Here is a 23,813-nt window from a genome sequence, read left to right on the forward strand (position 1 = left end):
CAATTTTCTACATTTATTCGTGGTTATCGCATTCAATGGAAAAACATTGTTATCAACACAGCAAAGACTCGCGGCTTGAAAAGATGATAAATTGTTTCCGTACCTAAAATGAAATGATTTATTAGTTATCTCTACCCGTAGTGATAAAACTTTTAACCACAGGAAGATGTCAGTTTTTCTTTCCGGATGTTTTAATCAATTAATCTTCAAATAATATCATTACCTGATATATAGTGATCCCAATGACAAACCACTGGTGTGAAGTTGGTTATAGCCTTTCACAAATTTTCTGAGTCAAAAAACTTTCTCAGTCCCTTCCGACAGCAACCCATGTTTATAAACCGTCTTCCAAGACGTTTTCAAGGCTACAGATGCGGATACGGAGATACCACATCCTCGAGAACAACCTAAAACAAAAGACGGCCTTAAAGTCGTATTGATACGATTTGATTCGCCTTTTTTCAAAGACTTGAGATGAAGTCTTTTTCAAAGAAATTACGTAAAGACGTGATTTTTCTCGAACTATATTCGATTATATTTCAGCATTCAGGTAACACGAATCTCTTATTGTTTCGTTTGAGTACATTAAAGTGCACCTAAAAATGAATTTATTTGTCTTTCCGAACGCGTGCCGAACGTTGAAGCAAGCAAGTATTGTTAAAACTCTAAACGTTTCTTGTTAATAAAAACCGTATTTTCTTTCTCCATGGTTTGGTTTCAAATTTGAATTCAAACAATTGACTCAAGTCCTATTTGCCAAATGTCATTTCTTCCAAAAGATTTTACCTATTTTTAGTCATTTTTTCTAAATGACTCGATTTTATTTAAGTCTTGTACAAAGCAAATAACTTGACATGAGGCTCGAGTTTAACAACTTGGCTACGACTCTGCAAAAGAGTGCGAAGCGCATTTGAGTGCGTAGCCTACTACTCAACCGAAGTTGAGTAGTACTAGTTTAAATCATTAATTATTTAACAGTTGCTTATGAGATTACATAAGGAGATCGCTTTGCTATTTCTGAAATCAGCACTAAATCGGAATCAATCAGTTATTTGTATGTAAACTCAGCCCATGTGACCTTAGTTGAAGAGTTAGCGTAGGGTTCTTTTATTTCTTTCAACAGCAGCTGACATGCCAACTAAGTTAATGCAGCCCTGGTTTACGGGCTAACGTGTATACTACGTCATTATATATCTATTTATAGACGTTAAGTGTGTGCTTGATATTGCGAGCAGTTATGCCGGGAGATTTAGTCTTGTTAGGTTCGGCCTTTAAGACTATAGGTTGAATATTATGAAGGATTTATTATTGGGGCTGCTGGGAAACGCCTTAGAGCAAATATATAGCATAACGTCTGTTTAGAAATTTTAATTAGGGTTTTATGCTTTGTAGTTAAAATACTTAAAACTGCATTAAATTCTATTGACCAACTTTGAGAAACCAGTTTGTGAAACCAAACTTTTCCAGTTGTGTGAAAATTGTTTTTTGCATAAGGTTTCAGCATGTTTTCTTGCGAAGATTTAGGAACATCCATGGTACACATAACTAATATTTACTATAGGTATTTGCTAGTAACGGTTTGGAGCAGTGATGTTGGAAAAACCCACAGAAGGCTAATAGATGTATACCGTAGAGTGTAGATGGTTATATTAATGTGGACAAAGCGCATGCAATACGATTGTGTATCACATTTTCAGACGTAAACTTGAATAATTGTTTATGAAAGCTTTTGGTGGTTAGAATAATTTGTAATAACTGTGAGATATTACATACTGAGATCTCGAAAAATGATTGAATTTGATATAATTCTTGATAAAGTTGGGCACTGCGGACCTTACCAAATGTTTTTGGTTTTCTTCTTATATTTGTTGGGGATACCTGCAGGTCTCCATAATATTGCGTCTGTTTTCTTTGCCGCTTCAGTGCCTTACAGGTAAGATTTACTGAACAACCTGTAGATTCAATATAGCCTACACTTTAAGTATACAGTAAGTTAAATATCCTATTTGCCAGGTTAGTCTTGGTTGATAAATGTACATATTCTAAATGGTTTCTTTACAACAAACTGAACAAGTTTGGGGTAAAGAACTATGGTACAACGTATACACGTTGTATAAAACACCAATTTTGAATAGTGACAGAATAGGCTTTTTCCTTGCTGCCCACTCCGCATGGGTAAAATTGAATTAATTTAATACCTGTTAAAGTAATTTATATACAATGTACCTTGTTCCGTCACAGTATCGTTCACACTTAGTGGTTTCCAGCTATAGGCCCTACACCATAAAAGTTTACTTGTTTATACTGCCTACTTGATAACTGCTTTATATACTGTAGATGCCATGTACCTCCACTGGATGATCGTTCGCTTTATCCAAACTTGACTGAGTCCGAAATTCTTAATTATACGACTCCGTACATTGACGATGAATACAACGGCTGCAAAAGGTCAGTTTTATCGTCTTAATTATCACATTGATTTCAAATCTCATTGGGTGCCTTTTAAAACTGTTTCTATTTGCGAAGTGTCCGCAAGTTGGCAATAATGGGTTGATTACGAGATTTTTATTCGTTAAGAAACATTTCATGAGATTGGTTTTTATATAGTTAAGGTTTGAGTTTAATTGATGACTTTAAGTTTAATGAGAATTATTTAATGGCGATGTTGAAACTGTTGAAGCAGCAGCTAACGTGTTATGTAAATAAACAACAAAAACGTACCGGAAGCTCGTGCATAAAAACTTGCTAAAACAACAAAGTACCAAATCTAAAAAAGGTCATTGCTTCCCAGCAATTAGTTCCTGCCCTTCGCTAAAAACCCAAACGTGAAATGAATCACTCAAAAAAACTAGCGTGCAGAGAAAGAGCACCAAAAGGACACAGAATCAATGTTGGCCATGTGCGTGGGCATTAATTACCAGATAAGTTCCTAGGGTTAGCAGAGCAACGCGGCACGAGAAATAAGCTAACAACCAAGCATATGTAAAAGGAAAAGAAATGTGGGAGTGTGAAAACAATTATAAAAACCGATAAGTATATACTGTATACAAATGAAGAAATGCATAGCGCTAATATAAACAGTAGTTAACACACATTCAAATTGTTAACACACACACTGTTTGGTAAATTACCGTATAATAGTGAAGCAAACCCACAGTGAAACACACACCAAGTTAAAAGGTTCATAACAGTTTACGGAGCAGTAGATATGAAAACAAACTTTAAACAGTAATAAATAGCTTACACCGTAAGCTAATGCCTTAAAAGGTGAGTGATACAACATTAAAATGTAGTGTCTACAAAACCGGTGAGTAAAAATATTCCCTGACATATATATAAATATATCTTGATATAAAGAAGATGTATCTTGATTAATATGCTGTATTTTGATACTGAAGAAAAAAATATAATTTATTGTCTGTGGATTAATTGATAAATTTTATAAGGGGCCAAAAATAACGAACGTAATAAATGCAACAAAGGGGTAAAGAACAACGATTATAAAAACCAGCTTTTCGCCATTATAGTTTGTCATCGCGATCTGGAAAGTATATCTGGAAATAATATTATCTGGGGATTAATTAATTAAAGAACCCGGAAAGGAAATGGCTATCTTCCTGTGTAGTCATAAATTGTGAATAGTAATAAATATCTATACATTTAGGTACGGATACAATTTGTCGTCTTGTCAAGCCCCGAATCTTAGCTGTGTTAATAAAGATGCCTCTCCCATTAAATGCGATAACGGATACCACTTTGAAACCAGTGTCTTCTCCTACACTACAAACATGCAGGTACAAAGAGATTCAAGAGTTACACATCAACAACTACTTTTTAATTTTTCCATTTGGTAGGACTGGAACTTATTTAGTTGACCATATTCTTTTAGTGGAGCCTCGTTTGTGATCGAAAGCTATTGGGCGCCATTGCTACGTCATTATTCTTTGCTGGAATGTGGGCCGGGGCGATTATTTTTGGAAATTTGGCTGACTAGTAAGCGCAGCGTCAAGGAAAGTTATTTGACGTCTTCCTTTAACTCTTCTTCTACCACCTTCATTGAAGCAACTTTTCTTTAGTATAGGGAGGCGTAATACGATGCTTGTGTCCTCCATTGGTTGTGTGATATCCGGGATCTCTGTAGCCTTCGCACCTTGGTTTTGGCTTTTTGTTGTTTTGAGATTCTTCGTGGCTGCTTTCTCCCATGCGTCATATCTCATCATGTTTGTTTATGGTATGATTAAAGTAATTTTTACAAAGATCGTTGTCTCAACGTGAATATTGCTAAATTTCTGAGTTAACATTGTTTGTAAAGTGGTTGAAATCACCGGAAAAAAGCGAACTATATCCGGCGTTCATGTTCACACTTCCTTTGCCATTGGGTATATCATGAATTCGCTGGTGGCTTATCTTCTGCGAGATTGGAGATATTTTTACCTTGTCATTACACTTACTCAGACCCCATATTTCTTAATCTATTTCTTGGTAAGTTTTTGATACTTTTTGATTCATCAGTAACTTCTTGGTTTGTCTTAACGTTCTCTGAATATATGAATACCGGATAGATACCAGACTCGCCTAGATGGCATTTTTCAAACGGACGGGACGCAAAAGGCAAAAAAATTAGTGAAAAATTTGCAAAACACAACCGCAGACTTATCACAGAAAAAGATTGGGACGAAGCACAAGTTTCAAAGGTAGCTTATAAGCTGTAAGCAAAATTAGTCTATTAACTTTGGAAAAAGAATTTAGTTTCTTTAGTTTTTCTGTTCTTCACTAAAAACAACAAAAAAGGTGCAAAAAACTGTTAGCGTAAACTATAGATTTACTTATATGTACTGATGTAGAATACTACTTGCAGACAATTACAAACTTGCAAAGTATTTTGTTACAAATAATTAATTCATTAAAAAGCTACAATTCACTGATGAAAAGCTCAAAATTAACTGAATTTTTTTCAGACTGATGAACGTCTGTTGAACAGAACATATACAAGTTTAGATCTTTTTAAGACAAAGAAAATGCGGCTGATCACTTTTAACTGCATGTTTCAATGGTTTGTGGTTATTCTTCTTTTGTTTAGATCATTCTAAATATAGCCTGATTTATTTTTAACCCATCTTAGAAAACAAACTTCAGTTAATGTTTCATTGAAATCAATTTTCTTAAGGCTTGTGATTTCTATGGTTTATTATGGCCTATCTTTAAATGCCGGAGCCTTGGCTGGAAATATCTTTGTAAATAATGCTGTTAATGGACTAATGGAAATTATGGCTTATTTCATTGTTCAGTTGACAATGGATAGGTATGATCTATCTATTAGATACGAAAACATAATTCACATAGTCTGCATGCTCATCACAGTAATTTTTTTCTGTCATCATTGTTTGGTTTGAACGCGAATTTCCGTTGGTCTTGGTTTGGGCAGAAAGAAGTCCGCTATTGAGGGCTTTTTTATTTATAGATATATTTTTTACGGACAAAACTTTTATGTTTAAAGATTTGGCCGAAGAAATTTGTTGATTGCATTTATGGAATTACAAGGTTTGGCTTGTATATTCAGCACCGTGTTTACTGAAGTTGCTGGCGACAATCAAGGTTAATTCACATGAACAATCAAAACACAGAAACATGACCAGCATTTGCCGGTTTTGCCGTTTACAAACAACAACACATCAGTTGTGGTTTGAAGCACGTTCTTTAACTTGTTAGTCATTTGTAGTGGTTAATTATATTGCTATTTACTGTGAACGGATTCAATGCTATGCTCTTCTTACAGCTCTGCAGGCGGTTGGCGTGGCATTTGCTTTCATCGGCAAAGTAGGTGTTGGTGGCACATTTGGAGTTATTTTCAACTACACAGCTGAGCTTTACCCAACAGTCATAAGGTGAAAATCAAATCGAAAAGTGAGCAGCAAAAACTACATTCTAAATTTGAACATTTATGTTCTGCTTATTAACAGAGGTAACGCTCTTGGAGTAGGTTCCATGGCGGCCAGGGTAGGCAGCATTGCTTCTCCTTACATCATTCTCCTTCAAGATTACATCTCATGGCTTCCCACGACTATATTTGGCGTACTGTCCATTGCTGCAGGGATCCTGGCCACATTTTTTCCTGAAACAATGAAGCGGACAATGCCTCAGACTATTCCTGAAGCTGAATTCTTTTACAAGAAGAAACATGCGAAGTATGGAAATTGATTCGGTTTGTTGAAAGTATGTGAAAAACATATTTAAATAACATGGTTTTGTTTTTGTTGGATTTACAGAAGAGACAAAAACGCCCAATTGACTGTCGAGCTAGCAGATGATTAAAGGTTTGGTATCGACAAAAAAGAAGAGTTTACATACATTGAACGTACCGCAATGATAACAAATAGAGATTCTCATAGACATGCTCAAGCTCTTTTTTACATACTTAGCCTACTTAGTCTAAAAACTTCATAATTTGTATGTCAAGGGGGTCAAAAGTGATAGGGCGTTCATTTCAAAAACTATATAAATTTTACAGCCCTTTTGAAATTAATATCATACGGTAGGATATAACATGCACTTTATCTTTGTAATTTAAGTGTATACCTAAAGAGGATTCATTTATTCAGATTAACAACATGGTTCCCTAATTGTATTTGCAATCAGTCACGTATGCGTCCTTTTTGCCTCACATTTCCTACTACATGAATTCTTATCGCATGGCTTAGTAGCCTATATTGTATCAAACATATCTACAGAAGTGGGTAGTCGGTACTTTGAAAGTACCGTCGGTAACGGTACTGGTACTTGGCAAAAAATGTACCGACGGTTCCGGTATTCGGTACTGTTTTAAAAAAGTAGTTCGGTACTTTGTCAGTATACTCGGTACCGCTCCTTTTCGTTAAAATGCTGCTGCAAATGCAACGTTTGTCGCTATTATGTCCCCGGTAAAGGTTACTTCAGGTCAAAAAATATGTGACGTTAATCGCTTGTAATTTTACTTGACATTTCTCGATTAAAAAAGATCAACAGTTGCTAAAATTAGCATTAAGGATTAATTAACATGTTTTTTTGAAATCATACTTGTTAAAAAATCTGAAATTATCACGTGAAAAGTATAGAGTACGGAAACCGACTGAAATTTCTTGAAAAAAAGTTATTCGGTACAGGAATTCGGTACTTTTTTTCAGAAGTACCAACGGTACTGGTTTCGGTACTGAAAAAGTACCGTGGTTCAGTAATTCGGTACTCCTTACTTGTGCATATCTACTCATGAGTAGGCTATAGGCTTATGTATGGTTATGGTCGTAATGTTGTAAATGCAATTAAAAAGTTTTTACAGATTTGGAGCTTATGTGTTTTGTGATATAAACTATAAGTATATGTCGCGTTTACGTGCAGTTTCACACTCCTCACTTTAAAAGCAAATTACAGTCTGATTGTCTCGATGGCGGGAATTCCCCTACTTTGTCGAGAAATAAAGTTGCCTTAGTGAATCATAACGTTGATCGCAACTAAATTGACATTACGTAATTGCTGCTACAACAGGACACGCATCATACGTAATATTTCGTGATGTTGACAAAAATATGCATTTTTAACCACTGATGTCAGCATTTGGGAACAAAGATTGATCGGAGTTTTAACTTTCGAGGAATAATTTATGCGGCCGCGGTGCACAAAGTTCTTCAGCTGCAAGACTGCGAGTAACACTTCACTTTCAATGCGATTCGGTCTGCCACAGCAATTTTTCCATTAAGTTTTGCAACTTTTGTTAAACACCGAGCTTTATTATAGCATATTAGGTTCTGCCCTTAAAGTGCGATGTTTATACGCCGCGGGCATTAATACAATTAAACGACTAAAAGAGTGTCTTTATTACTGCTTCATCGTGAACGAGAGAGTCTCTGGTAAAGGTAAGTTCTATAAAGGTCAACAAAAGCTTTAAAAATTACCTGCTGCTAACATGTTAAATGAACGTCGCCACTCGACTGACTTTACCACTTATATTTGAGATTATCGTATAGCTCATTAAACAACCGTCATTAGATGGCCATTTTCTGTAAAAAAGTGTTTACTCATAACATGATCAGCGTTTCCTATTTTAGTTCAATGAAATATTTCCGAGCTACAAAGACTATAGGAAATCCTATGTTGCCCCTGACAGCGTAGTTTCCCGATGAACAATCAGCGTGTATATGTGTTAGTAAGGGAAACTTGCACGCTTTGTCATTTCGTTTAAGTTCTTGCCGGTTTCAGTCCCGTGATAATATTTGACCTAATTTTTAGGCACTTAAAAACTTACGTTAAAATCTCTAGATAAAAATAACAAATTAGAACGTTATTATTTTTAAACAAAAAAATTCAACCCTTGACGGAAAATCCGTTAGAAAGATGCGCGACATTGAAAAAGAGGTACAAGTACAATAAATTTTAATAACAATTGCCATTTCTTGGTAACAAAGCAAAAACCCAAAGAATTTGTGCACATGTTGGGGTCTGTTTGCGAAATATTCCGCGTAGACGAGTAGATGAACATCTGTACTTTGCACAATTTTAGCAACACTTTAAAGATTATTTGCATAAGCTGTATAACAAATACGCCGAGTAAATCAATTCTTCATGTAATGATTCAGCATAAGCCGGAAAAATTGATATTTTTGATTACAAATGCGGATAATTATCTAACGTCATGATAATGCAGTAGTCAGTATCACCGACTGGCGCAAACAGAAAACATATTACGTCATCTACTAATCAACATTGCACACTTTGAGCAAGTTCAATTAAGGATAGAAAATACTATGGTTTACAATATTTTTCTTATTCTGGGAAATTCTCCTTTGTAAACCTTTTGGAAAACACGAAACAAAATCGACAACAAATTTACATAAAAAAAGTAGTCACAAGACAAAAATTTGCTTTAGGCAATCAAATCGCGATCGATGGTCAAGAAAGGGTTGCTTAAAAAAGATTTCTAAAGTTTTATCGCCTGAGAAGATTATTAAACCACAAAACATCTTTTGCTACTTTTAGCGCTTTGAGGTCATGTCGTATATGTACTGCCCATAATAACATTGACTATACGACGGCTAAACCGCGACGGTAGTGCTCGAAATAACATCAAACCTAAACAACTTGGCCGCGTAAAACTCACGTCCAAAATTATTTCGTATAAAGGTAAAACAAACGATACTCACAACGCAAGGAAGAGCCATAAATGAAACACGAATTGAGTTGGAAATGCGAACTGAATTCAACCCGTGCTAAATGCAAAAACACAATTTCTTCTGATGCTAATTGATATCCTTTTCCATGACTCAATGATTAAATAAAGTCGATAATTGAGACGAAAATAAGTTCATCGACACATTTGAGGGATTAATATTTTGTACATTGGCGAGTGATCTAAATGGAAAAGAATGATGCCCTCACATTGTGTCAAGTAAGGGTAAAAAATAGAAGAAGAAAAATATGTTACATTGTAAAAAATTTGTTTTCACGAATTAGGATCTTTTCTCGATATCAAAAAAAGTGACAAAACGCTGGGAAACATAATGACTAATGGCCAAGTGTGTTGTTTTAGAAGCGGAAGATTAAGATTAGAAAATTAATAGGGTTTAGAAAGGAAGTTCTTCTCTTTCTGTTTCTGGCTGACGCACGTTTTCCTGTCATTACAGCCCTATAAAAAGGCCTGACCCTTCCTTCCAATATCATTAAACGACTTCATCAAAACAACACAGAAGTAATAAAGTTTGGAAAATCGATGATCTGCTTGAACAACGTATATAAGTTAAACATGAAGCTTCTGACCGCCTTATGTCTATTGAGTTGTCTTTATGCTGTAAAAGGTATGTTTCCACTTTCTCTTTGTGAAGTCGCGCTTTGGTAATGTCTTGTCACTGCAGTAGCGGAACAGTCGCATAAAATATTTGCTTAAAATCAAATTGTGCAGTCAGTTTTCAATGGACACTAAAACATGCTTTTTCTGCAGCCAAGCCAACGCCACCAACAAACGATTGCCTTGACAAATCTGGGTAAGCTTTGCATTAGTTTTATAAGAGAGAAGTATTGCAAGTTGCGACTTATACGTAAAATCATAATTGCTTTGGTATTATCTTTGCTTTGTGGAATGCGTGCCTTAGCAGTATATTTTGATCAATTAGCGTCATATTTTTGTATAACGTTCCATAACATAACTAACCTTTTCCTCAGATCATGTTCGGATATTGCGACTCTTCAGCCGGTCGAAATATGCCAGGATTCAATCGATTTGAAGTTAGTATTAGTAGTAGTAGTATTTGTAAATAAGTTATTCATGAAACAAGAAAAACATTCATTATGTTACTTGATGCGAAAAGAAAAAATCCTTTACTTTTGCAGCTGTGAACTACTGGCTAGATTAGATTTTTGTCAAGATGATCAAGTTGCAGCAAATTGCCGAAAAAGTTGCCACATCTGTACGCTAGTAAACGTAATCTCTAGAAATTTACCAGGTAAGTTTTTGCTCTGAATAAGGAATTATTTAAATACGTGGCAATTAAAAGTTATTTAACGTATGCACAGTCTACTGACATGAACGCAACTGTACGTGACGTCCTAGATGCGTTATGTTTCTATTTTCATTTTAACCTTTGTTAAACCACCTTGTTAATGCTGCAGTGCGTTTTAAAAATTTAACATGAATCGTGCGTTACTTAATATAGGAGACTTCCGAGGCAACATATACGAAGGGCAGTGCGGTATACCGATGGTCAGCCCACGTTTGAAGCTTCGCATTGCTGGTGGTAAGTTTTTTTATTCCTATTGAAATTTTGTAAACTATTCATTGCGATAAGCTCTTGATGTTTTAGTAATGAATTTGTTAAAACTCCAAAGGTAACAAAGCTCGGTATGGCGCCATTCCATGGCAAGTGTCGATCAGAAATGCCGTCGGCTACCACCGTTGCGGGGGAACATTAATCAGCAACGAATACATTGTTACCGCGGCACACTGTGTTGCCACGTAAGTAGCGTGAAAAAGGTCATCCCTATCAAAGCCTTTTGCGTTCTTGCTTTTAATTTACGTTTGCAAACATAGTTGGAAAACGGAACAAATCTTCGGCTACTTGGGAAAGCACAATCGAAATAATAACATTGTCGACGAAGGTCAACTGCCAGTGACTTTTTCTGCTATTTATGTTCATCCCGAATACATGCCAGCAATAATTGAAAATGACATCGCATTACTCAAGGTACATACACAAGGGTGCAATCAAGATGAACTCATTTATCCCATTCGCACCGTAAATGCTGCATTATAATGTTGTCATTTTCTTCTTTATCGTTGCTGAATACGTTTATAACAAACATGCTTTTGTTACAGTTGTCATCTCGAGTGCAGTTTACTGATTATATACGGCCAGCTTGCCTTCCAAGCCCAAATATAGATATTGTTTCAGGAACATCCGGATTAGTAACGGGATGGGGAATAACGAGTGCAGGTGAGTGAAAACAATATCTGCTAATTGCCTATATAGCGGGAAGTTTAAAATAGCTTGTCAACATCATGTTTTGTTAAAAAGCTATTAAAAGTAGTCTTTAAAACGCTTATTATCAGCTGTAATGGCAGTACAACTTCATACACCTATTTAAAGTCTTTTTCTTTCTGCCAGGCATCGTCAGCAGCGTTTTGAAACAAGTAAACGTTCCAATCATCTCCAACGACGAATGCAGCACTTGGTATTCTCCATACTTGAAGCCACCATACAAGATAACTTCGAATATGGTCTGTGCAGGATTCAAAACTGGAGGCTCGGACGCTTGTCAGGTACTTCGTTATAGGGACACAAAGTACTCACAGAAGTTTAAGCTTGCTTGTGTAACCAAGGACTTTGTCCAAAAAACACAAGGCTTTGTCTATTGATATTTTAATATTTCCTGCGCAACTGTAGGAGGACAGCGGCGGTCCTTTGGTTGTGAGACACGGACTGTCTTATCAGCTTGTTGGTGTGGTTTCATGGGGCATCAAATGTGGAAAACCAAATCGACCCGGAGTTTACACCAAGGTATAATCACGAAAACTATATATTGACATATTGAAATGTTCTAAAATTTGATACAGATTTTCGTGTTAAAACCGTTGTTTTTGTCCCTAACAAAACTTTTCTGCATTTGTAATAAAGGTCTCGTACAAAATTGAGTGGATGAACTCAATCATGACACAATCCGAGTGAGGAATACGAACAGATTCATCTTTGCTGGAAGCTGTAACTTGACTAAGCTGTAGCAAACGTTACTGTTAAATTGAAGCATTTTGAGTTTTTTATTATTTAATGCTTTTTTTGTATGAGGTGTTTTATATCGTGTTTTTTAAGATGGAATTCTGTTTTACTATTTATTTATTTATTTATTTATTTATTTATTTATTTAATCTCTGTTTTCTTATGAATATTTATTACAGCATTCTTTATAGTCAAAGTGCTTTCATATAGTTAAAGTGCTCTCAATGGTTTGATAGCTTTTTTAGTGTAAAATCATGCCCTTTGATATGATTTTTACTATTTTTGTATTACCTTTGTATGTAAATAATTGCACCACGATTTTGCTTGCCGTCATTTGAGATTATTACAATCAAAGAATTTGATGTTTTTGTTGAATGTTAGAACAGTGCCAAAACAATTAGTATTTCTGCAATCGACGAAAGGATTTAATGGCACTTTTTATCTTAAATTTGAGTTGTTGCTTTCAAAGAGTATCAGGAAAACCCGACCTGCAAAAAAGGTTAAAAAACGACAGCCATAGAAATGTAAAAAATTACAAAATACAAAAAGTTATTCTCACGATTCCTAGAAATGCATGTTAATGATCATCTATATATTTGATCAAGATAAATCCACAAATTCTGCATCTTTCGCCGATCACAGAAATTATTTTAATGAAGGCAATTGTTAAAAGAATTAGTTTTCTATTTTCGTCGTATTAACGTAACCAATTTTGATAGCTGTGAGCCACGCGTGCATGACGTCACATCGTGGGAAGTAATCCTGGAATACAAAATAGAAAATGAGTTAACAGCACCTGGAAAAATATGCCACACTTTAAGAAAAACTCGTGGGCAATTTTTAAGTCGTATTATAACAAACCGCAGTGTTGTACAAGCGGTAAATGCTACAGATATATAGGCTCCTATATACGTATGATTAGGTAAAAGATGCCACTATATTAATAGGCAATGTTTAAGTTAATACATAATATACAGAAAAGAGAAAAATTAATTATCAATAGCATCGTTAAAGTCAATTGCCACAAAATAACGTACGCAGATGGTGAGATTTAGTACATTGAAAGCATTACAGCTACAACCGTAAGTTACAGCGCGATGGGGAAACCTGTGGTGCTGCGGTTAGAATTTTTACATATTCACCTCAAGGCATAAGCCCAGCATAGCAAAGCGAAAAATCTAGAATAGCGAGCTAATGAGATGTTCCGTGTAAACACCATTAAAAGATATAATTGTCATTAGCGTAATGGATTGCTGCTTTGATGCTCACTTAAAGCTGTTGTATTTGTACAATCATTACATTTTCACCGGAAACGATTTTTGCATTTCCAGGGAAATAATTTAAAATGCATAACTGTTGATTGACGTCAATGGTTTTGTTCTAATTTAAAGACACCTACGAAAGCATAATTATTTTCATCATTAGTGGGAGGGAGTAATTTTTTAAAAAATGCCATTTTCTATTCAATTAAAGATTTTTTGCCTGTTATTTATACCTAAAACATATTTATTAACTTTGTATTACGCATCTCACACGGGAACTTCCATTTCAGCATTTCGAATCTATTTTCTTCAATTCCGATTATTATTTACATTATTCTTTCAACGTATAACCGAAATACCCAGAATATTAAATGGCCTTCTTATTCAAGAAATTTACACCGTATTTACCAAGTTTTATATTATATGCCTCAATGTTGTATTTGAATGTATGGACTACTAAAAATGCAAGGAAAGGGCCACTATGCTGGTTTACTTTGGTCTTTGTCATTACGAATTATTAATATTGCTGATTTGCACGTTTCACAGCAATACTGCAAAGATAAATGAACCTATACAGCTGCTTGGATTTAGTCCATTTTGGATTTATTCCAGTGATAATTTTATTCTGATTTTGATGTAAAAACGCGTATACTCAGTAGAAACATGCGTTTCCATCTAATTAAGTAAACCATCTATATACCAGAATACAGTTTATAATGAAGTAGTGTATATGTAAAACATGTAGTTTTTGTTGCTTGTTATAGAATTGCTGGCATTGAGCAATTTTCTTTATTGGAAGAATGTCAAAGAATTCCGTTTTATCTTCCTTAGTACAGGACATGTGGAAGCTAAGTGTGAACGTGTATAAGTTGCTCTGTGTAATAAAATGGAAGACAGAGGTGGGTAGTCGGTACTTTGAAAGTACCGTCGGTAACGGTACCGGTACTTGGCAAAAAATGTACCGTCGGTTCCGGTATTCGGTACTGTTTTAAAAAAGTAGTTCGGTCTTTTGTCGGTACTCGGTACCGACTCTTTTCGTTTAATAGACGCTGTTGCAAATGCAATGTTTGCCGCTATTATGCCCCGGTAAAGGTTACTCCAGGTCAAAAGATATGTGACGTTACCCGTTCTCAATTTTACTCGACATTTCTCGATTTAAAAAGTTTAACAGGTCCTTAAATTGGTATTAAGGATTAATTAACATGTGTTTTTGATCACATACAGTACTTGTTAAAATTTTGAACTAATCACTTGAAAAGTACCGAGTACCAGGACTGAATGAAATTTCTTGAAAAATGTTATTCTGTACAGAGATTCGGTACTTTTTTCAAAAGTACCTACGGTATCGGTATCGGTACTGAAAAAGTACCACGGTACAGTAATTCGGTACTATAGTACCTCGGTATTACCCACCTATGATGGGAGGTGTACATATAAGGCAACGGCCGAGAAAACACGTCTTACATTTCAGCAAAAAAAACATAAGCAACTTTAAATCGACAAACTATACTGCGACGCAAACTCTTAAACGAAATATATATATAACTTATTATTGAGAACGATTTACTGAATAGGCTACGTCTTCAGTTATATCAAGCGACATATCACCTATAACGCAGGAAATGATTACGATAACAGAGGGAATCGACGTGAATAAAACTAATCATCGCAGGATGACGCGTGCGTATGACATAGTTGAGAATGTGAGATGCTTCACACGCGCGGCGTAAGCATCGTTAAACAACTTATTCCACGATGTACACAACTTGGTCGGGAAAATATCACAAAAACATGTATCGTGTAAACGAAAATTAATTATAAGTTTTGAGCGGACTAAGCGTGCAACAGAAAGTGTCATACAAGTGTCTTTTTGTCGGCCACGTAACAAGTTGAACAGAGGTTTTACTTTCCACAAAAAGCATATACGGCTTATCCAACCATTCAAACAAACAGGACGCCGAATCGCAATGTTAGGAGGAGTTGTAAAAAATAAATCTGATTTTGCCTGCCATCAGGTTATATCATGAAATAATTATCTGACGTTGACGATACAGTTCTTCGAAAAAAATCAACGAAAACTAGAATAATGCAGCCTTGGCTGAGATATAGACAATAAAAGGCTCGTTATAAATGAGCTTGAACAGTAAAACAACCCTTTTCTTATACTAAGCCACATCTAGAATTGTGATCCCTAGGTCCGCTTATTGAACCCACCAGCTCGTGTTATTACTTGACTGCGGGGACAAAATATTATAAATGATGGCCTTGCGTCAAAAGTGCAGATAAACTGCGTGCAATAAAACAATGCTTATATATATATTAACTATATGTCGGCTCGGTGGCGGAGCGCTTAGTTCGGCTAGCAATATGCGAACCGGATTCGATTCCCAAGTAGTTGAATTACTCCTGCAACTCAAGGTATAGACGATGCTTGCTTCTGTTTTGTAGTCCTGGTGAACAGGGTCGGTCTCAGCAAGTGCGGGGTCCAATGTAAGAACTGATGACGGGGTTCCTTGCGGATTTTAAATAGCTTAATGTAATAATAATGTTACGCATAATGTGTATAAACCAAATACCAACTCTTTGCAAATCAGCTTTTATCATCGTGATATAATTTCACAAAAAAATTCTCTTTCCAGAAAAAAATTGAGAAATAGTACTGTTGTTTGCGAAAAATAAAAGCAAAATTGTTGTTTTTCTTTTGGTGCTCTAAGCAGCGTAGGATCCAGTCGCATCGCTCGCATTGACCTAATCTCGGCCTTGCTAGTGAACGATTCTACAGGTAAACTCAGGCGATATAACAAAAAATCAAATAAAATCAACTATAAAAATGTGTCAAGCCAAACTTGCCCAAAAGACAAGCTCAGTATAACCGGGGTCCAATTGGTGAGAAATTAACCCCGATTTCAAGTCGTGCAAAGACTTTCCTCAGTCTGAAGACAAAGTTTGTGATACCGTACGTAACATTCTAAAAGAGAGAATACGAAATAAGCTCTTTAATGTATAAAATATCATGAAGTATGATTCTTTTGATAAAATTAAAAAGTACCGAGAACGTACAAAATTTAACAGTGTTATTTAAGTAAATAGACAAAAACGCAACATATGATTGAATTGAACAAGCAAAGTGAAGATTAGGGTATGTAAATATATGAACTCCTATTACAGAGTTACATGTGAAAAAATAATTAGAGTAACCGACTTTACACTGACAGCAAAACGTTCCAATTTTTCCGAAAAATATAAAAAAGTACACGTTTGCTTTCAATAAAAGTCAAATCTAAAAGCAAAGCTTTAACTTAAATAATGTTTTTACATTTTTGCAAATGGAAAATTACACAAATAAATTTAATACTAAGCTTGTAGACGGCTCACAAACCGCAGTACTCGAAACTTTCCAAGTCTGACGTTTAATCTGTTGTTTGTATCACGGAAAAAACACGCGTAAGCGTTATAAAAGTTGCGATAACCTGATGAGTGTCAAAGCTGTGTAGTTTGTAGAAGCACATGAGCATCGAACATGAAAGTACAGATATTGATCTCTTTCTGGTGTTGCATTTTTGCAATACAAGGTAACAAACGTATTGTCATGAAATTTCTCTGAGTAATATAACTGTGTTAAATATTTGGATTATTGTATTTTACCTGTATTTAGCTACTCATTGTGTGCTAATTTAGAAGGTTATTATTTCAACCTATTTAAATAACAGGAAAGGTCCCTGAAAAGTCTAAAAAAATATCATTTCTTCATTAAGGTAACCTGTTTGTGGCAACCGGTCAGAAGACTGATGACGTTGAAATTTGCGCCGATAAAAGCAACTCGTAAGTTAACTTTGAATTAAAAAACATCTCAAGATGAACCTGTTGCAAACTCTTGAAGTTATTTGGCATATAGTAACAAAGCACAAAATGAATACAGCAAGTTAACTTAGAAAGCAATTGATATTTACTGCTTTTTTCAATTCCGATCTAATGGAGTCACTATGATTTCAATCTTTTACTTATTGTGCGTACAGAACAAATATTGCTAGATTCTAGATTGACAGGTAAAAGAATTAATGAACATAATCGGTTCCCGCGGCTTACACAATCGTTTTGTATGCCAATGTCAACGTGTGAAATGTTCGCAATTTTGCGGAAATGATTATGTTGATTGGTAATTGCAGGTGTGCTGTACATGCTGAAGAAGTACTTAAACTTTGCAAGTTCTCTTTCATCAAAGAACAATGCCAGAAGACGTGCATGCTGTGCCCAGAAGTAACAACTGCTCCGCCAAGTAAGTGACATAAAAGGGTTTGTGGTATCGCGTACTTCACCAAGAGTTTTTGTATTAAATTGAAGACAACGAGAGATGAATAGTTTGATGTTTGAAAAATCATCTGATCAGTTATTATTTAACATTTAATTTGCTTTCGTTCTGCTGAAAGTTTGCCTTTGAGTATTGCTCATCATTACACGCTCATAAAAGTTGCTGTGTATAATTAGTTGTAAAATCTTGTTTCAGGCAGCTTGTACAGAGGCGAATGTGGCAAACCAAAATTTAATCCGGGTCTAATGCTTCGAATTACAGGAGGTAAAACTTTATAGAGTTTAATTGTATAGTGGAATCAAGTTGCTATTTTAAATGAACGGTTTTAATGGTATATAATTGTATAATAAGATGCGTTTGATTGCATACATTAAAATGTTAACACAAACGATATAAACACAAACGGAAAACTTTTACAAAACAACAGAGAACAAAATCTTAAAACATCAATAAAATAAAAACCACATGATAAACCATGCTCTATAGCAGTGGTTCTTAAACTGGGGAGCGCGCCCCCCTTGGGGGGCGTGTAACATTCATAAGGGGGGGCGCGAGAGATGACAAACTGTCTATTATATGAGCTATGTCTAAACATGCTTTCTTGACTTTCGCTATAGGTTAATTTTTATTAAAATTTTAAAGTGTGTCACGATGGCAATTGTATTTTTGAAATTTGATTCTGAAATACGTCAATTGTTACGTCATAATATCTGTTGTCTCTCCGCTTTGAAGCGTATTGTTTTCCTTTACTCATTCATGCAATCCTAGCTCGACTAACTGTTCTCTTTTAGCGTGACCTGTTTTTCTCACAACGGGGGGCGGTGTAACAAGAAAAACTTTTTCAAATGTATCACTTGTAGAAATACTTAACTTACACTAAATGCATTTTCTTTAGTTTTACAATTATGATGTATACAGGAAACCAGATGTTTTTGCTACTAACCTGTAAATATCCGAAGTTTACGACGTATAATTTTCGAGTCATTAACGATTGAAAACTTGTGTGCAGTGTTGGCCACACATAATAAAAATAGTAATGTCGCGCACCCGGTTTAAATACGGTAAAACCAACGTCAGCCAATATTAAAACCGTAAAATGAAGTAAAACTGAAATTTAGTATTGATTTAATAACCAGATATTTTAGTAATTAAACTAATTGTATTGAGTGGAAAAAAGAGAAAGTATGACCAAAATTATCTGACGTATGGCTGTATAGACACCACAGTGAACGAAAAAGTCGTACCGCAATGCGTGATATGCTTAGAAAAGCTAAGCAACGACGTTTTGAGACCAAGTCGTTTGCAGCGTCATCTTCATGAATATAAAGACAAAACCTAGGAACAAACTTGACTGTGCAGCCGACCTAAGATGTGCATTATCTTCCACAAAGCCTCGAATTAATCGTTTGGTTTCCCAAAAACAACTACATCCTTCTCATTAATGAAAGTTAATTGAAAATAAATTGTTGTTTTGTTTAATGCTTTTTTATTTTGCAATGAGGGGGGGGCGCGAAATTTTTAGGTACCGTCAAGGGGGGCGTGTGCCAAAAAGTTTAAGAACCCCTGCTCTATAGTCTAGCGATCATAGGTGGCAATGCCACTTCGTGATATCACAAATATTCCGGAAAATGGACTTTAGATGATCATCAACTTTCCTCGTTCCTTAAACGATGGCAAGCATAACCATGAAATGAAAGAAACAATCACGACGAAAATTCAATATAATGATTGAACAGTCCTCTTAGTTTAAAATTATCGAAGTTATCTAAAATCGTTATCATTGCAGGAACAGACGCTAAATATGGCGCCATTCCATGGCAAGTTGGAATTAAGCAAAAGTTTAATGACTCTTCCTTATTCTTTCGCTGTGGAGGAACCTTAATTAGCAGAGAGCATATCGTTACAGCGGCATCTTGTATAACGGGGTAAGCACATATACATATTACAAGAGACCAATGTAAACGTGTGCTTTTTAAGCAGAATTCTTGAGTAAAATTTGCTAAATGTATTTGAATATGGTATTGAATAGTGCTGAATATGTAGAGCGAAACTTCCACTGCTCGCATACTTGGGTAAACATCGAAATGTCAGCAACTTGCCCGATCATGGCCAATTGGTTGTCGAGATCTCTAATATTACTGAGCATCCCCAATTCGACCTTACAACGTTTGATAACGACCTGGCTTTGCTCACGGTAAGATCAATTCATGAACTCCATCTCAGAGTAAAAACTTATCTTAAAATATGTGTAGCCTGCATATCCATACTTTTGTTCAGAAACCTTTTTGTTATATGAAGAGAAAAATGCAGTACGATACCGATCTTATCTAAAAGGCAATTTGTTTTGCAGATGTCGTCTCCAGTTGATTTTACTGATTACATAAGACCAGCTTGCATGCCTAAACAAAACGAGGAGATTACTCCAGGAAAAATGGCTTTGGCATCAGGATGGGGGCTTGAGAGTCCATCAGGTTTAAAGAATTAAACTATTTTGAAATTTCGAATCAAGTTAAAGGTCGAGCCTAAGCGCAGTTTTTCGCTTGGTCTTAGCTTATTCATCGCTGTGCTTGGACCACTGACAAGCAGTGGCAATTGAAACAAAGCATACGATAATTCTGATCCCGTAACATGCAGAACGCTTTTTAAGATTCGCAACCATCCCATGGCGTGATGCAGCAGGTTGAGCTTCCCATCATTTCTAACATGGAATGCAACATAATTTACTTAACGCAAACTGGATTGGCAAACAGAATCACGCCTAACATGATTTGCGCTGGTTACCTTAATGGGGGAAAAGACGCTTGTGTAGTAAGTCAAAGACTGGACATTCAAAATGTAAGTATATAATCTTGTAAAAGGCACTGAAAATGCTCTTTATGTTTAGGGTGACGGTGGTGGACCGTTGGTTGTGCGACATAAAGGCTCTTATTTCCTGGTTGGTGTCATTTCGTGGGGTGTTGGTTGCGGGGAAAGACCAGGAGTGTACACAAAGGTAAGACTTTATAAAAACGCTTCATATCTACAACATTAACAAATTGTTTCTTGGAGCTGGTAATGCACAATGGAAGTTTCTCATTATCCAGGTATCCAAGAAGGTCGACTGGATTAATGCAATAATAGAGTGATGGACACAAACTTCATGCGCCAAAGAATGAAACTGCCATCTTTTAAACTCTATTATAAGGCGTATTTCTATGATAAATCAGCGCATATAAAAATATGGGTGGAGCAGCATGTAACGCCTTATTTTGCAATTATGTAAACGCAAATCGATGTGTTTGATTTTTCACAAATCTGTTAAGTAAAAACTATGAAATATGGTTGAATAAACAACAACTAAAATCAACATAAAGCAAGGAGCTTACAATTCGTCTGCTAAAATCTACTTCACATGGCAAAAGTATAGGACATGTAAGTGTAATGACATGCAAATTATAAAAGGTGTCAAGTAACTGGTGTAAGAAAACGGAAGGTGAAAAATGCTTGTTTGCCAAACCAAAAATAGGCTGCAATAAACCTAGTGATCAAGCCCTAAGAGTGCTCAAGCCATAATTTCTAAGAACATCAGTTGTAGCAACAGATATAGCTAATCCGGAAACTAATAAAAAAACGTCACAAGAATCATTTGAGTTGTACACGAAGAAAGTATATTTTAATTCTTCAGTAAAGGAAAATTCAGGAAAAAAGAACGGAAAGACGAATTTTGTCATCCGTGTGTATCTCAGGCTTGCTTTTCTATAAGTAGTGAACTACCACATAATTTATGCTGTGCTGTAAATTGTAGCGCTGTCATACTGATTCTCGATCAAGCCAATTTTCTTTTCAAACTGAAACCATAACCGACCAAGACCTGCCATAAAAACACAGTCGCAGCAACATTCCTATTGAACAAAATTGCCAAACCAATGGTTGATAAGAGGTAAAATAGATAAAAGGTAACAACGACTACGGTGATTATTGGAAAAAATAGAAATGAAATGAAATGAAAATGAAAGAACACTATATGATAAAAATCTGCAAACACACGACACAATCATGAGAGAAACATGCGGGTGACGAAGTTTGTTACCGATTTGTACAATGGAATAGCTAGAACAGGCGTTAGATGAGGCAAGTGGGTGTGATTATGTGCTCATAACCGACTTTCTAGTCCTTCATTGCAACAAGCACAACCCACACGACATGTTGATGATGACAAAATCAGAATAGTAAGTGGTGATGTAAAACATACCGAGAATAAGTCCGCAAAGCTGCTATGCAGTGATGTTCATTACCAGAAGGCAAAATAGAAGAGAAAGAAAGGAAAGGAGATAAAACGCAAGAGAAAGAATAAAAAATAGAGTAGGTTACAGTGTAAAAAATACGATCGAAGAAGAATGAGTCACTTTATATATAATATATCATTTCGCCCCCCCCCCTCCAACATAAAATAATAATAATTAATAATAACAGAGAGGTTAATGTTACGACCCATTTGGCTGTGGTCTGGACTTTTCCAAAAATTATTTGCGGGAAATTTAAACTTACAGTCTAATCAATGAATGTAAAAATACAAAAGAATTCAAATCAAGATTTTTTTTCCTGACCGCTTCTCCTGTAAAATGTGGAAGTAATTACTCAGATTACAAGATACCACGGATGTAAACATTCTATAAAAAGTTAGAAAATTCTTGATAGTATCATATGTGGTTACGTGAGATTTCAAACCGCTCTTTAAAATTTTCTAAAAATATAACTAAACTAGCTGACCACATCTGATCACAGCATTTTATAATCACAAATATGTTTTCGTGATTACTATAAAATCGTGCAAAATAGCGAACAAGTGGCCTGTTTCTACGGTAACTTTACAAGCGATCAATAAAAATAATAGCTAAATTTATGCCGATAAGTTTCATGTGTAACAGAAAAGTAAAGTTTTACGGTGTTTTGTGCAATAAACTTCTTGTCAAACAAAGTTCACTAAAAGAGGAAAACTACGACGATTCTAGTTAATATAATATAAAATGACAGCAAAGTTTTAAAAAAATGTATGCATGAAATTGTTTGACACTAATTTACCGTAGAAATCCTACATTTGAAGCTAATTTTTACAGTTTCTTATTAACCAAATTTAAATGTTATCACATAGCGACTTAAAACTAACCTAAATCTATCTTCTAATTTATAAGATTTTTATTTAACCCAAAGTAACCTATATAGCTAATATCGACTTTTTGCATATAAGCATTCTTCTAACCTAACCGTCTTTATGTCAAACGAAGGTTTGCATGACTTACTTATGGCAAAATATTCACTTTCCTCAGTAAAACTTACTTTTCTTATACGTTAAGATTAGATATTCATTTCCAAGCCATTTTAGGCTTCTTTGCTAAGTATCGCTTCTATGCCGTCACAATGAGCTCTTTCTGAAGCTTCTTCACTTTTAATTCTGTCAGGCAAGCTTATGCGCAGAACACGTCGGAGACTTCTGAAATGGAAACTGTTTAGACACTTTTCATGTCTGATTAAACGCTGAAGATCTTTCCAGACGACAGAAGTGATATAACAGAAAGAAGGAACTACATCCAGTATGGTATTAACCGTCATCCAGCGTTATACTATAGTATGGTTGCACCATGATGAATGTTTTTATGATTGCACTATACGCTGCGATACTTAAAATATCCGTATGTTTAGGGTGATGCTTCTGGATCTTCTATGGCGCAACATGGTGGGGCCTATCACCTGACTGGTGTTGTGCTATGGAATTCCGGGGGCGACAAAAACTGTACATCCAGGCAAGGGCTATGCTTACGACTGTATGACAACTTGCACAACTTCATTTACATTTATGAAGGCTGATGACATAAAATGTTTGCAAAAATCATGTTTTCTAGATCTTCGAATGGATCAAATAAAGCTAAATGAAAATGTTTGTCACGTTAACGCATATTGCTGTGGTTGCATTAAATATATGTTTAAATTTCATGCGTGCTGGGGTTATAATCAAATCTTCAAGATAATTTA

The 23,813-nt window shown here is 35.4% G+C and overlaps 3 protein-coding genes and 1 long non-coding RNA gene across 5 annotated transcripts; 3 read left to right on the forward strand and 1 right to left on the reverse strand.

The window, feature by feature from the left end:
• The first annotated feature begins 1,704 nt into the window (after positions 1 to 1,704).
• LOC143471024 (organic cation transporter protein-like) lies at positions 1,705 to 7,918 on the forward strand. Of its 2 annotated transcripts, XM_076969348.1 has the most exons (13): positions 1,705 to 1,933; positions 2,338 to 2,448; positions 3,665 to 3,794; positions 3,890 to 3,993; positions 4,077 to 4,231; positions 4,313 to 4,482; positions 4,563 to 4,694; positions 4,959 to 5,053; positions 5,168 to 5,302; positions 5,498 to 5,595; positions 5,777 to 5,885; positions 5,961 to 6,185; positions 6,267 to 7,918. In XM_076969348.1, the coding sequence occupies exons 1-13, from the start codon at positions 1,788 to 1,790 to the stop codon at positions 6,310 to 6,312; spliced, it is 1,656 nt and encodes a 551-aa protein (XP_076825463.1). In that variant the 5' UTR covers positions 1,705 to 1,787; the 3' UTR covers positions 6,313 to 7,918. The 2 variants fall into 2 exon arrangements, with proteins under 2 accessions (XP_076825463.1, XP_076825470.1); XM_076969355.1 differs by lacking the exon at positions 6,267 to 7,918 and having other exon boundaries at positions 5,777 to 5,904; positions 5,981 to 6,117.
• A 1,627-nt stretch (positions 7,919 to 9,545) lies between these two features.
• Positions 9,546 to 12,595, forward strand: LOC143465724 (chymotrypsin-like protease CTRL-1). The gene is made up of 11 exons (XM_076964214.1): positions 9,546 to 9,821; positions 9,965 to 10,007; positions 10,186 to 10,248; positions 10,354 to 10,466; positions 10,677 to 10,757; positions 10,849 to 10,975; positions 11,051 to 11,204; positions 11,336 to 11,453; positions 11,625 to 11,779; positions 11,904 to 12,017; positions 12,135 to 12,595. Exons 1-11 carry the CDS (start codon positions 9,737 to 9,739, stop codon positions 12,183 to 12,185), a joined length of 1,104 nt encoding a protein of 367 aa, XP_076820329.1. The 5' UTR covers positions 9,546 to 9,736; the 3' UTR covers positions 12,186 to 12,595.
• A 4,342-nt stretch (positions 12,596 to 16,937) lies between these two features.
• LOC143465805 (trypsin-1-like) lies at positions 16,938 to 21,156 on the forward strand. The gene is made up of 10 exons (XM_076964326.1): positions 16,938 to 17,067; positions 17,251 to 17,317; positions 17,662 to 17,771; positions 18,000 to 18,068; positions 19,591 to 19,729; positions 19,848 to 19,998; positions 20,155 to 20,275; positions 20,452 to 20,612; positions 20,689 to 20,796; positions 20,888 to 21,156. The coding sequence occupies exons 1-10, from the start codon at positions 17,016 to 17,018 to the stop codon at positions 20,927 to 20,929; spliced, it is 1,020 nt and encodes a 339-aa protein (XP_076820441.1). The 5' UTR covers positions 16,938 to 17,015; the 3' UTR covers positions 20,930 to 21,156.
• A 510-nt stretch (positions 21,157 to 21,666) lies between these two features.
• On the reverse strand, positions 21,667 to 23,257 carry LOC143465886 (uncharacterized). The gene is made up of 2 exons (XR_013118675.1): positions 23,121 to 23,257; positions 21,667 to 22,398 (listed from the first exon to the last, which is right to left on the reverse strand). It is a non-coding gene; the product is annotated as an uncharacterized LOC143465886 (long non-coding RNA).
• Between the last annotated feature and the right edge of the window lie 556 nt (positions 23,258 to 23,813).

The sequence above is a fragment of the Clavelina lepadiformis genome, chromosome 1 (genome assembly GCF_947623445.1).
Source record: "Clavelina lepadiformis chromosome 1, kaClaLepa1.1, whole genome shotgun sequence".
Taxonomy (NCBI): Eukaryota; Metazoa; Chordata; class Ascidiacea; order Aplousobranchia; family Clavelinidae; genus Clavelina; species Clavelina lepadiformis.

Bases quoted from the DNA above. Each gene is read 5' to 3' on its own strand.
- LOC143471024 (XM_076969348.1), top strand. From the start codon at position 1,788: ATGATTGAATTTGATATAATTCTTGATAAAGTTGGGCACTGCGGACCT. The intron at 1,934-2,337 runs GTAAGATTTACT...TATATACTGTAG, and splicing joins GCCGCTTCAGTGCCTTACAG to ATGCCATGTACCTCCACTGG. The intron at 3,994-4,076 runs GTAAGCGCAGCG...ACTTTTCTTTAG, and splicing joins TTTGGAAATTTGGCTGACTA to TATAGGGAGGCGTAATACGA.
- LOC143465724 (XM_076964214.1), top strand. From the start codon at position 9,737: ATGATCTGCTTGAACAACGTATATAAGTTAAACATGAAGCTTCTGACC. The intron at 10,467-10,676 runs GTAAGTTTTTGC...TACTTAATATAG, and splicing joins AATCTCTAGAAATTTACCAG to GAGACTTCCGAGGCAACATA. The intron at 10,976-11,050 runs GTAAGTAGCGTG...TTGCAAACATAG, and splicing joins GCGGCACACTGTGTTGCCAC to TTGGAAAACGGAACAAATCT.
- LOC143465805 (XM_076964326.1), top strand. From the start codon at position 17,016: ATGAAAGTACAGATATTGATCTCTTTCTGGTGTTGCATTTTTGCAATA. The intron at 20,613-20,688 runs GTAAGTCAAAGA...CTTTATGTTTAG, and splicing joins GGGGAAAAGACGCTTGTGTA to GGTGACGGTGGTGGACCGTT. The intron at 20,797-20,887 runs GTAAGACTTTAT...CTCATTATCCAG, and splicing joins GACCAGGAGTGTACACAAAG to GTATCCAAGAAGGTCGACTG.